At 42.1% G+C, this 13,789-nt stretch overlaps 1 protein-coding gene across 3 annotated transcripts in view; it reads right to left on the bottom strand.

Moving 5' to 3' along the window:
- The window catches only part of LOC117363852 (aldo-keto reductase family 1 member C1 homolog), a 65,962-nt gene extending 53,869 nt beyond the window's left edge, over positions 1–12,093 (bottom strand). Inside the window, exons 1-2 of one of the 3 annotated variants that reach the window (XM_033952308.1) lie at positions 12,015–12,093; positions 11,770–11,909 (exon numbers count right to left, since the gene is read on the bottom strand). In XM_033952308.1, coding sequence (XP_033808199.1) covers positions 11,770–11,853 — 84 coding nt within the window. In that variant the 5' untranslated portion in view covers positions 11,854–11,909; positions 12,015–12,093. Of the gene's footprint in view, positions 1–5,500; positions 5,640–11,769; positions 11,973–12,014 lie in introns of those variants that run through there. The other 2 variants (XM_033952309.1, XM_033952307.1) reach the window with 2 other exon arrangements.
- Between the last annotated feature and the right edge of the window lie 1,696 nt (positions 12,094–13,789).

The raw sequence follows: 13,789 nt of genomic DNA, 5'->3' as shown, positions 1-13,789 counted from the left end.
ATTTAAAGAATGGAAAAGGTCAAAAATGGCGAAAACTGGAAAATGCACAAACAGCATCAAAGCAGGTGCCATAAGGCAGTAAGAGGGGCCAAAAGGGACAATGAGGAAAAAATAGCCAAGGAGGCAAAAAACTTCAAACCGTTCTTTCGATATATTAAGGGGAAATGACCCGTGAAGGAAGTGGTGGGGGCCGTTAGATGACCATGGAATAAAGGGAGTGCTAAAGGAGGACAAAGCCATCAACAAACTGAACAGATTTTTTTTGCATCTATGTATACCGAAGATGATATACACAACATACCGGAAGCTGACAGGCTATACATGGGAAATGAAGATGGGAAACTGTCAGGGTTGACAGTCAGTCTAGAAGAGGTATGCAAGCAGACTGATAGGCATAAAAATGATAAATCCCCGGGACCGGATGGCATCCATCCGAGGGTAATCAAGGAATTGAAAGGGGCTATTGCTGAACTGCTTCAACTAATAGCCAATTTGTCGATCAAATCGGGAAGGATTCCGGAAGACTGGAAGGTGGCGAATGTTATGCCGATCTTCAAGAAAGGTTCAAGGGGTGATCCGGGAAACTATAGACTGGTGAGTCTGACCTTGGTACCAGGAAAGATAGTAGAGATGCTAATAAAGGACCGCCTTATTGAGCACCTTGACGGACCAGCCAGCATGGCTTCAGCAAAGGAAGATCTTGCTTGACGAACTTGCTGCACTTCTTCGAGGGAGTAAACAGGCAGATAGACAAAGGCAATCCGGTTGACATTGTATATCTGGATTTTCAGAAGGTGTTCAACAAAGTTCCGCATGAACAACTACTTTGAAAAATTGTGAGCCATGAAATCGAGGATGAAATACTCACATGAATTAAAAACTGTCTGGCAGATAGGAAACAGAGAGTGGGGTGAGATGGATAACCTGGACATACTGGACTAACTTGTGTATGCTGGACGGACATTACAGACACTTTAACGCATATTTTGACCACAGCCTAAAACAGCCTTCCTTTACAAGCTAACCAGATGGAACAGCCTGTACCTTGCTAACCCTGCTGGCCATTGCTACAAAGTTCTTGTCTCCATTCCCTACAGGGAGGATACTTCTCCAAGGTTCTGTGGCCATTGTTCATTTGTGCTGAGCTGTTATCAGTGCTGTATGACATATGCAGGAGTACTTGACATATGCAAGGCACCCTGAAAAGCCATAAAACACCCATAATAGGCAACAACCCCTGAAGGATGAAGAGGGAGTAGAGATGTAGGGGCCTGGTACCAAGAAATAAAACAGAGGCTGGACATTTGCTGCCTGTCTCTGAAGTAAGCCATGGGAACCAGGCACGACAGGGGTGCCCGAAGGATACCCTTGCATCTTTGTTTTAACTTTCTGCATAAGACTGTCTACAAGGACGCCATCCTGAAGATGTACAGTGTTGTAAAACCACAAATCAGCCTCTGCAAGGTGATAAGGATTCCAGACATGGAGGAAGAAAGTTCAAGAAGTGCCCTCTGTTCCTGCCCGGGCCCCCCCCTCCTGAGGGGGGGGAGTGAGAGAGGCGTGGACTGGGGGGGACAATAGTTATGTATACATTTTTGTACCAATAGGGACGCACATGACCAGAGTTCGGGGATGTGCCTTTTGGAACAAAGAAAGAATTTCTCTATATAAAAATCCATGCATAACAGGTAAAACTAGAAAGAATAACTTGTGTATGTTGGCGGGGATGTGCTAGCCCCCTGCCTGGCATATCAGTGTAAGTTCTACTCTCCATTGCATATTCTGAACTGACAATATAATATTTCTTCTGCTATGTCTTTGCTGCTGTAATTTTGCAAGTTTTTATACTAACAATAAAAATATTGTCTGTTTTGGAAAATACAAAGCCGTCTCGTAGTCATTCTAATGAGGTAAAATAAGTGGCATTACTTCAGGGGGTAAATGTACAATACTCAGACTGGAAAAGTGTCACCAGTGGAGTGCCGCAGAGTTCGGTGCTTAGACCTGTGCTCTTCAACATATTTATAAACTATCTGGAAATTGGTATGATGAGTGAGGTGATTAAATTTGCAGACAATATTAAGTTATTCAGAGTAGTGAAGCCGCAGGATTGCGAAACTCTGCAACGTGACATAAACACGCTTGAGAAATGGGCCGTGAGGTTCAACGTGGATAAGTGTAAGGTGATGCATGTCGGTAACAAAAATCTTATACATGAATACAGGATGTCCGGGGCGTTACTTGGAGAGACCCCCCCAGGAAAGAGACTTGAGAGTGATGGTTGACAGGTCAATGAAGCCATCCGTGCAATGCACGGCAGCGGCGAAAAGGGTGACTAGTGTAAGGTTTGTTAGTGTGGCCCCCACAATATATGGTTGTAGGCGTCACTTGAGAGGCACCCTTACAAACGCCAGGTCCCAGGTTCAGTTCCCTCACTGAAGATTCACCAGGAAGTAGAATCAAAAAGGCACAGCCAGAGGTGATTGCATAAAGAATATATTATAGAAATAGGCTTACAGAAAAGCAATATTTATAAGCATTACAATTAAGCATTACAATTAAGTAGAGAGCAAAGCAATTTCCCTGCCTTACAGAGTTCAGAGGAAAAGAGAGACATAGAAGCCTGAAGTTCCAGGGAAAGGCAGAGAGAGAGAAAAAGGGGATGGGGTTATGGTCCAAGCTTCGTGTTCCATAGATAAAGGGAAGGATAGACAGAGAAAGAGAGAGCTCCAGAGAAACAAGAGAGGACCAGAGTGCCATGAGCCAAGAGAGGGGGGTGATGCTGCGAGGGGGCTTTTATAGCTTGGAATCTTATTCTGAATATAGAAAACTATTGAGCTTCAATAGAAGTTAAATCTCCCCCTCCTTAGTAAATTTGTGCTAGACAGCCGATGAATAGGCTATGGTCAAATGTAATTTCCAGTATGCCTCTGACAATAGTTTCTGATTAACTTTAGTTATCTGTGCACCTGGACCCATTGTCCTAAGCACCCTCTTAATCAGACATTAACACATTAACACCTTTTAGCTAATCATGATTCAATCAGGGCTATTTAACACCATCTTTTCGTGCCATATGAAACAGTCTGCCTACACTCAGGGTCTATCTGCATTCACATGCCAAAGTCAGATTGATATAATTTCCCATAGGCCTTCGCTGACATTAGTTATGTCAACTGAAAATGCTGAATGCTAGCAATAGCTATGCTGACATCTAGGATGCTAGGAATGATTATGAAGGGGATCAACAACAGATTGGAGAAGGTTATCATGCCACTGTACCAGGCCATGGTACACCCTCACCTGGAATACTGCATCCAGCACTGGTCGCCGTACATGAAGGAGGACACAGTACTACTCGAAAGGGTCCAGAGAAGAGCGACTAAAATGGTTAAGGACCTTGAGGAGTTGCCGTACAGCAAGAGATTAGAGAAACTGGACCTCTTCTCCCTTGAAAAGAGGAGACTGAGAGGGGACATGATCGAAACATTCAAGATAATGAAGGGAATAGACTTAGTAGATAAAGACAGGTTGTTCACCATCTCCAAGGTAGGGAGAACAAGAGGGCACTCTCTAAAGGTAAAATGGGATAGATTCCGTACAAACGTAAGGAAGTTCTTCTTCACTCAGAGAGTGGTGGAAAACTGGAACGCTCTTCTGGAGGCTGATATAGGGGAAAACACCCTCCAGGGATTCAAGACAAAGTTTTGACAAGTTCCTGCTGAACCGGAACATATGCAGGTAGGGCTGGTCTCAGTTAGAGCACTGGTCTTTGACCTAGGGGCCGCCACGGGAGCGGACTGATGATGGACCACTGGTCTGACCCAGCAGCGGCAATTCTTATATTCTTATGATCCAGGGCAAGTAGTGGCTTCCCCCGTATTTGTCTCAATAACAGACTATGGACTTTTCCTCCAGGAAATTGTCCAAACCTTTCTTAAAACCAGCTACGCTATTCGCTCTTACCGCATGCTCTGGCAGCATGTTCCAGAGCTTAACTATTCTCCGAGTGAAAAAATTTTCCTCCTATTGGTTTTACAAGTACTTACTTGTAACTTCATTGAATGTCCCCTAGTCTTTATAATTTTTGACGGAGTGAAAAATCGATCCATTTGTACCCGTTCTACTCCGCTCATTATTTTGTAGACTTCAATCATATCCCCCCTCAACCATCTCTTTTCCAAGCTGAAGATCCCTAACCATTTTAGTCTTTCCTCATACAAGAGGAGTTCTATCCCCTTTACCCTCTTGGTCGCTCTTCTATGAACCTTTTCTTGCGCCACTATATCTTTCTTGAGACAAGAAGACCAAAATTGAATGAATACTCCAGATGAGGTCGCACCATGGAGTGATACAGGGGCATTATAACATTCTTAGTCTTGCTAACCATCCCTTTATTAATAATTCCTAGCATCCTATTTGCTTTTTTGGCCACTGCTTCACATTGGGTGGAAGATTTCATCGTATTGTCTATGATGACACCCAGATCCTTTTCTTGGGTGCTAACCCCCAAGGTGGACCCTAGTATCCGGTAACTGTGACTAGCGAGTAGCGTGGCAGGCGGTTTAACGCGCGGTATTCCGCTCGTTAAACCCCTACCGCGCCTTGATAAAAGGACCCCTTAATCTTTTCAGGTTCCCATTTAAAGGAAAATTGAGAGATATAATGTTTTAATACCTTTGGAGTTAAGGGCAACAGTGATGATTTACTCCAGTTAATTTTATAGCCTGAGATTTTTGAGAACTCATGATGCAATCTAACAAGTTCGATATTGAATCTATAGAAATGTATGCAATTATGTCATCTGCATATATGGAAAGTTTAAAGGAGGAATCTTTTACAGATATACCTTTGATATCATGATTGCTTCTAATAGCAATAGCTAAAGGCTGAAGAGCTAAATTGAATAGTAGAGGAGAGAGTGGGCATCCTTGTTTGGTACCCCTTTTAAGGGGAAATTTTTTTTTTTTTAATAATAAGCCATTAACAGCCTGTGGGGTGTTGTAAAGATTCTTGATCATATGGATTAGTTTTTGACCAAAACCAAACCATGCCAGAACTTCAAACAAGTACTCCCACTCAATCCTATCAGAGGCCTTTTCGGCATCTAATGAAATTGCCACTAAGGATTCATTAGAATTAGCAACTTGAGCCAATATATTCCAGAGGAGGCGAGAATTGTCACCAGGATATCTGTTCATAGTGAATCCACTTTGGTCTCTATGCAGTAAATTTGGAAGGATTTCCTGTAATCTTAAAGCTAATATTTTGGCATATATTTTATTGTCAATATTAATTAGAGAAATGGGTCTGTACTTCTCCACCTTAGTATGGTCTCTTTCGGGTTTAGGAATTACTATTATAACTGATTCCAAAAAAGAACCTCTGGAAGACTCATCCAAAATCATGGCATTATATAAGTATATTAATTTAGGGATTAGCAGATCTGAGAAAGCTTGGTACAATTCTGCATTTAAACCATCATTTCCTGGAGCTTTACCTTTAGGCATATTCCTAATAATTTGAAGGACTTCATTATATTGAAAATCTTTTTCTAGAAGCTGTTTTGTTCTCTAGATAAAACAGGATGATCAGAATTTCGAATGAAGGTATGAAACAAGGACTTCTGATGTATAGAGCTGTGAATAAAAAGTTTGAAATTGAGACATAATATCAGAGTCTGATTTGTAAATATTATTAGAAGAATCTACTATCAAGGGAACTCTATTTCTGTTTATTTTGGATTTTAAATATTGGGCAAGTGTATGACTCGCTTTGTTACCTTCTACATAAGTAATCTCCTGATCTCTTTTTGAGTGATGCCCTGGTAAAGTGAGTTGCAATAATCTAAGGCTGAAATTACTAATGAATGGATAAAAATATTGATTGAATTGGGGTTGAGTAGTGACCTGAGGGATCTAATCATTTTTAGTTTAAAGAAACATTTTTGTACCACTGAGCTGATCTGAGATTTAAAGGATAATAAGTTATCAAGGATCACTCCTAGAATTTTAAAGTTTGGTACAAAGTGAATTGGGATTGAAGAAATACATATTGGGGATGCAAGGGTTTCATGTTGATCCTGCGAAAAAAGCATACATTTCACTTTTGATATATTAAGGGAAAGAAGATTTTGACAAAGCCAGTCATACACAAGATGTAATTTTTTATTAATATCCATGATTTCAGCTTGATTGTGGCTCTAGACTGGATGGATTAGTTGGATATCATCTGCATAGGCATAAACTGTGAACCTAACATTTATTTTGGCACCCAAATTTGGGCGCCATTTACTGAAGTGAATGCTTACCCCCCTCTTCTATGAAACCATGCTAGAGGTTTTTAACGCAGAGAGCTACACTGAATGGCCCGCGCTGCTCCCAATGCTCATAGATTTTCTATGAGCGTCGGGAGCAGTTGGGACATTCAGCGTGGCTCCCCACACTAGAAACTACTAGCGCAGTTTCGTAGAAGAGAGGGTTAGTTACATATTATAGCTATCAATAGTCACAAGTAGACATGGTTTAGGAAGGGGATGCAATGGCTTCATGGATCAGGTAAAGGCTCATGAATTTGATTTGTACTATCTTTCTGTAAGTTTATATATACCAGTGTCTCTCAAACTGTGTGCCAACTCACAGTGGTGTGCCCCGAAGAGATTTCTGGCGTGTGCCATGAGAGATTCCAGAATTTCACTTTATTTTAAAAAATTCCCTTCATAAGCATACACTAGAATAGACGACATGTACGTCGCGTACACAAGAGTCTGTCAATGTTATGAGCGTCTGTGTCCGTAAGGATACAACCGCCCAGATGAGCATCATTCTTTGACATGATTGGTCCTTGAAAACTGTTAGCAAGTAATTTTATTTTTATTTTTTATGCAGTAGTTATCCTAACTTGAGCAACAAATCAATCAAGGCTTTCTTACCACGTGCTGTGAAAAAAAACATTTGTTCCGTTTAGTGTGCCAGAGCTAAAAAGTTTGACACACACCGACATATAATATATGCCGGTACCAAAAGAGGTTAATAATCCCTGTTCTGGATTATCTTGCAAATCAAATGTTAGGCAGTTACATAAAGGAAGGTTGAGATCAATAGACCTCAGTTTTTTGGTTTTTTTAAAAAATCTAATGATTTATATAGGTATATGATTCTTTTTCCCTTAGACATTATAGATCTCGTTTCTTTCTTGTTTTTGTTTGTTTTTTTAATATCATTTTTATTTAAGAGGTAACCAGAGAAACAGGCATGACACAATGAGCATATATGCAAGCAGAAATAATAGTACAAAACGTACAATAGCTGCCAACAGAACATAGCGTACCAGCATCTTTTTTTAATTTGTAAGGTGTTACTACCATAGTTGCCAACAGAACATAGCGTACCAGCATCATTTTTTAATTTATGAGGTGTAATATATGGTTCTTGGCTAGAAAATCCTGGGTTATAAACTGTAAATACAGTATCTATAGTCTGTAAAAACTAGACAAATTGTTGTAGTACATGCTTTAACAATGTGGTGTGTTAAGGAGGGAAACGGTGGAAGATGCTGCTATTATGGTCCAGTTTAAGCAGCTATTATAATGGCCACCAGTCGTATTATATCCAAACCTTGATGTATCAATAAATCTATATATACTTGTTTGGTCCAGATACCATCACTTTGTACCCATTAACATAGTGGAGTCGGATGACGGCGGCGACCTCGGGAGACCCTTGAAAAAGCACACTCTATGTGCGAAACATGTCGGGTCTGGCTCCCCGGGTTTTGGCTGAGATAAATTAAGATAAGTACTGTCTTAAGCTATGTACTAGAAAGATGTTGCATGGTTTAAATGCTGTAAAAAAATACAAAAGCAAAAAGAATTAACTATAATAGTATTACACATTGAAAAGACAGCCAATGATGAAGCACCACATCAGACTTCCCGCGATATAAAAATATTTTTTGCGGTGGAGCGGTGGCGCTGAGGCGTCCTTTCTAAAAGAACAAAGTGATGGTATCTGGACCAAACAAGTATATATAGAGCTATTATGGTCCAGAGCATGCACTGTGAGGGTAGATCTATTTACACTACAGTGGGTATCCATTTCGCTTGAAGTTGTCTTTCTGTATACAGTATAGTGAAATAGCATTGTGCTGCCATTTAAGGGCTAGATTCATTAACCTCCTTTCCGTGTCCGATCGCATGCAGGCCAATGAATTCATTAAAGGCCTGCATGCAAATGGGGATGATCATTGTCACGCCCCCCACCCACCGCACGGATCACTAGAGCGCGATCCTTGAGCATGCGCAGACCATCTTCCTTGCCTGTAGATGATCTGCGCATGCTCTCAGTAGGAAACTTTTTTTTTTTTTCCAAGCCTGTGGTTTTAACCCGCTTTAAGCCTGCAGGTTAAAACCACGGGCTTGCACTGCAGGGAAGGGCAGGAAAGGGCAGGTGTAACCAGACAGACATCATGCCTGACCTGGTTCCTGCTAAGACACAAAAGAAAACCCGGAAGGGAATGGACAAGGATTGTGCTAGGGGTGATTTTCAGGTTAACCACCAGGGGGAGCCTGAAATATCCAAGGATCTCCTGGAAGAGCAGTATCTAGGTCACCACAGGAGGAGCCCAAGAGCCCCAGGCAGGTCTGCTGACTCAGGTAGAATAGGGCGTGCCCCTGGAGTATTTAAGCCAGCAGCTGAGAGCAAGCAGGGAGGCAGGCTAGGGAGAAGGTTCAGACCTCTCTTCCCTGAGAGTCTCCTCGGGCCAAGCAGGGACGATACAGCCTCACCCATGGAGGTACTGGAGGCTGGAGAAATGCTGGAGGAAGTTCTTTTGGATGCTGATATTCCAATGGAACTTGACAACCTGCCTGAGGAAGTAAATCCTTGTGAGGAAGCCATGGAGGTTGGTCTTTCCATCAGCTGCAGGTCCTAATTGGTTGAAACAGTGAGTTTGTTTTCAGCTCCCTTTGAAAGTGACTGTGTGCTGAAATTGGACCTTTTGGGATTTTGCTTTGTTTTTCTTTGGTTTTGTTTTTTTGAAGCTGAAGGTGTCAGTATTTTGGGAGAGGTTTGCTGTTACCTGGGAGGGCATTTTGTAGGCTACAAGATAGCTAATTGAAAGCAAACCTGGGACACTCTCCTTTGCCTGGCAGTTTAGTGTAGGGCTGCCAGAGGCTTCACTATAGGAGTACTGTGGATAGTGAATCCAGTACCTTGAACTTTATTTTGGACTACACTGTATAACCTGTTTGGGAGCAGGTTGCCTTGAGCTCTGAGGTGAGATCAAACCTCAGAGGGGTGAAATAAGGAAAGCAGCTGAACTGTATATTTGAACTGTTTTGTTGCTCTTTCTTTTGATTTTGGACTGCTGGAAGATTTATGGTTTACTTACCTGTTTGTTTGGATTCATGTTTTTCCTGATTTTTATGTTGGGAGGAATAAACCTGAGAGATTTTGATTTTCTACCTTGTTGAACGTTTTGGCTTTTGATTTAATTGGTGTCAGTCCAAGCCTGCAGGGTGACTCCAGTCTGGGTCACACGCTAGTGCTATTCTTTGATGTAACCACTAAGGGGTGCTGTTGAGTCCCGAGTTGACCACAGTGCCGGTTACAGGGGCAACAGGAGAGTTTTGGAGCTGAGAGCAGGAGATCGGGGCTGAGAGCAGAGTAGCAGGGCAGAGAGCAGGGTGGCAGGCAGGAGAATCAGGCAGAGAGAAGGGTGGCAGGCAGGAGAATCGGGGCAGAAAGCAGAGAGCAGGGCGGCCAGAGCAGGAGAACTCGGAGTTCTCACCAGTCGCTAGCTTTTTGATCGGCCAACCAGTTGATAAGTTTAATGAATCGCATTCTTTCCTGCTTTGCATGTCGTTTCCCCTTGTTTGCATGTACGGATCGGGATTGGATCGGAGGAGAGGTTAGTGAATCGGGTCGGAGGGAAATCGGGTCGCAAATGGCTCACAAACAGATCCGTACACGATGGGTTTGCTTAGTGAATCTAGCCCTTTGTTTTATGGAAGGGGGTTAAACTGGCATGAGAAGCTTGGATTGTTTTAGTTAAATTGGGTTTAAACTAAAACTAATCCCCATTCTGAAGTGAAAAGGAAGTGCAGCCATTAAAAGTTCAGAGATTCTATATTTAAACTCGCAATGTGTTTTTTCTTTTTTCTATGTTTAGAATGCTGAAATGGTTTTAGAGCAAAATAAAGAAACAGTATCTTCCACCTGAGTACAAAACAGTTTTAATGATCTACCTCACGGAATTAACTCAAAAGTAAAATTAGAAACAGCTTTGAAATGGAAACCAAAATGTCAGGTTTTAGCCCTTCATAACACTTGAAATAGATCTGTATATAAATATTCATCAAACTTAGTTACTACGAGTAGAAAAGAAATAACCGTGGAACCAATTTAAAAGAATTATAAACATAGCTATGATTGTGTTCATTAAAAATCTTCAGAATAATACTATCCTTGTGTATAAAACCTGATGTTTTCAGCTTTAATATTAGTGTGAGGAGCCAAATCACAAAAGATCTTCCTTATTGTATATCAGTGGTCTCAAACACGCAGCCCGGGGGCCACATGTGGCCCGCCAGGTACTATTTCGAGGCCCTTGGTATGTCTATCATAATCACAAAAGTAAAATAAAACAGTTTCTTGATCATATGTCTCTAGCTATAAATGACAATATTATTATTAAGACTTAGCCAAAAGGAAAGATTTATAAACTATAAAGAGTTTTACCTCATGCAAAATTGTCAATTCTTTAATAACACATGAACTATTTTTTCAGAGGCCCTCCAAGTACCTACGGATCCAAAATGTGGCCCTGCATAGAGTTTTGAGTTTGAGACCACTGTTGTATATGAAAAATATTTCCAAAGATTAAATAGATCAAATCATCCAAGGTGTATCAATGAGTTAAGAAAACATTGCAATCTTAAACTAAGCTGTGTGTGAGGGAGGTTGGTGACAAGATTCTGTATTGAGGCTTTTTGTATGTTGGGTACCTGCTTGGTTTGAATTGGGGGGGCCTCTCAGTGGCCACGACCACTCAACAAGTTTTGTGATAATACGTGAAAATCTTTTTCCATGCCAAATTTGAGCAAACAGAATCATAAGTTCATAAAAAGAATGCTATTTAAATTTCATTTGTGAGCTAATATCCAACAATTAACACCTGAAAGCCTATCCAATACTTAGCTGAAATGATTGCTGAACAAAAATTCTCTTAATGATCCCTGAAGTCTCTCACTATAGAATCGTCTGACATAAAACTCCAATTTCTGCATCAGGGATCGGTGGAACTTCGCACCCTTTTCACTTTGATGATCTGTGATGCAGAAACTGATTTCAAAACCCAGTTCTTTGTCAGACGATTACATTGAGAGAGGCTTCAGTGATTGTTTAGACCAGTGGTTCTTAATCCTCTCCTGGGGGACCCCCCTTTCGGTCGGGTTTTCAAGATATCCCTAATGAGATTTACATGCCTGTCACCTCTGTTCTATACAAACCTGCCTCAAGCATATTCATTAGGGATATCTTGAAAACCCCCAGGACAGGTTTAAAAACCACCGGTGTAGGCTTCATGAGAATTCTTTCACTGATACCTTTTATAAATCGCCAGAAAACCTGTGCATCAGAACTATTTATAAGGTTAATTTGATTAGCATTTACAATTTCTATTTATACATATCTACATGTCTCAAAGGTTAACAAGAAAAATTATTCCTTTTATCATTGTTTACAATAATTTAATACAACATTTACTTACAACTCCAGGAAACATCCCCAAAGCAATTATTGGGATTTTGTACCCATCGTTCATGGTAATACAGGAATCTTTACTGAGAGCCATTCCTCGGCTGTGTGTTGTGTTCCGGCAGTTTTCCTATCCTGCACCACTGCCGTCTGCTACAGTTATGAAGAGTGAAAACAAGTACTGTATGAACAAGGAGGTACAGTGACAAGTATGAACAAGGAGGTACAGTGAATATAAGGAAGTATGTGACCACTTACATAAGCATCGCTGTACTGGGACAGACCAAATGTCCATCAGGCTGAGTATCCTATTACCAGACCTCTAGAACAGCCTACCTCCTCACATCAGAGACCTTAAAGGACTTCTTAACTTTAGGAAAGCTGTAAAAAAACCTTCCTTTTTTCCTAGTCACTCCCTCAACCCTTCACCAGCATCAGTAAGTAATTCTATATGAAGATATATCGCAACACAATATATGTAAACCCTATATTGTAACACTGTGAATGTAAACTGTAACCCGTTCTAAGCTCTTTGGGGAGGATGGCATATATATCTAAATAAATGATTAATTTAAAAATAAGATAGACTCTTCGTATGGTTGTGGTCTGGCACTTTGTCATTGGGTTTGGGATGGATGGGGGAAAGGTTTGCTTGACATGGTATTCTGCGGTAGGGTATTATGGGGGAATTGGGGGTTTTGATGGGGGGGAGGTAGGGCGGGTGAGGTTGGTGATTGCTGATCTGCGCTTTTCCATACATGGGTTTACTATGCAGTGGGGCAGCTCTGATTGGTCAAAGGGTGGGAGAGGGTGGTTTGGGATGGATGGGGGAAAGGGTTCGCTTGACAAAGTATTTTGTGGTAGGGTGTTATGGGGGAATTGGGGGTTTGATGGGGGGGAGGTAGGGAGGGGTCTGGTTGGTGACTGCTGATCTGATCTTTTCCATACATGGATTTACTATGCAATGGTGCATCTCTGATTGGTCGGATGGTGGGACGGGGTGGTTTGGGATGGATGGGGGAAAGGGTTCGCTTGACATGGTTTTCTGTGGTAGGGTATTATGAGGGAATTGGGGGTTTGATGGGGGGTAGGGAGGGGTCTGGTTGGTGATTGCTGATCTGCTCTTTTCCATACATGGATTTACTATGCAGTAGGGCATCTCTGATTGGTCAGATGGTGGGACGGGGTGGTTTGGGATGGATGGGGGAAAGGGTTCGCTTGACATGGTTTTCTGTGGTAGGGTATTATGAGGGAATTGGGGGTTTGATGGGGGGTAGGGAGGGGTCTGGTTGGTGATTGCTGATCTGCTCTTTTCCATACATGGATTTACTATGCAGTAGGGCATCTCTGATTGGTCAGATGGTGGGACGGGGTGGTTTGGGATGGATGGGGGAAAGGGTTCGCTTGACATGGTTTTCTGTGGTAGGGTATTATGAGGGAATTGGGGGTTTGATGGGGGGTAGGGAGGGGTCTGGTTGGTGACTGCTGATCTGATCTTTTCCATACATGGATTTACTATGCAATGGTGCATCTCTGATTGGTCGGATGGTGGGACGGGGTGGTTTGGGATGGATGGGGGAAAGGGTTCGCTTGACATGGTTTTCTGTGGTAGGGTATTATGAGGGAATTGGGGGTTTGATGGGGGGTAGGGAGGGGTCTGGTTGGTGATTGCTGATCTGCTCTTTTCCATACATGGATTTACTATGCAGTAGGGCATCTCTGATTGGTCAGATGGTGGGACGGGGTGGTTTGGGATGGATGGGGGAAAGGGTTCGCTTGACATGGTTTTCTGTGGTAGGGTATTATGAGGGAATTGGGGGTTTGATGGGGGGTAGGGAGGGGTCTGGTTGGTGATTGCTGATCTGCTCTTTTCCATACATGGATTTACTATGCAGTAGGGCATCTCTGATTGGTCAGATGGTGGGACGGGGTGGTTTGGGATGGATGGGGGAAAGGGTTCGCTTGACATGGTTTTCTGTGGTAGGGTATTATGAGGGAATTGGGGGTTTGATGGGGGGTAGGAAGGGGTCTGA

This window comes from Geotrypetes seraphini, chromosome 7 (assembly GCF_902459505.1).
Source record: "Geotrypetes seraphini chromosome 7, aGeoSer1.1, whole genome shotgun sequence".
NCBI classification, from domain to species: domain Eukaryota; kingdom Metazoa; phylum Chordata; class Amphibia; order Gymnophiona; family Dermophiidae; genus Geotrypetes; species Geotrypetes seraphini.
This window is presented reverse-complemented; position numbering and strand designations above follow the sequence as displayed.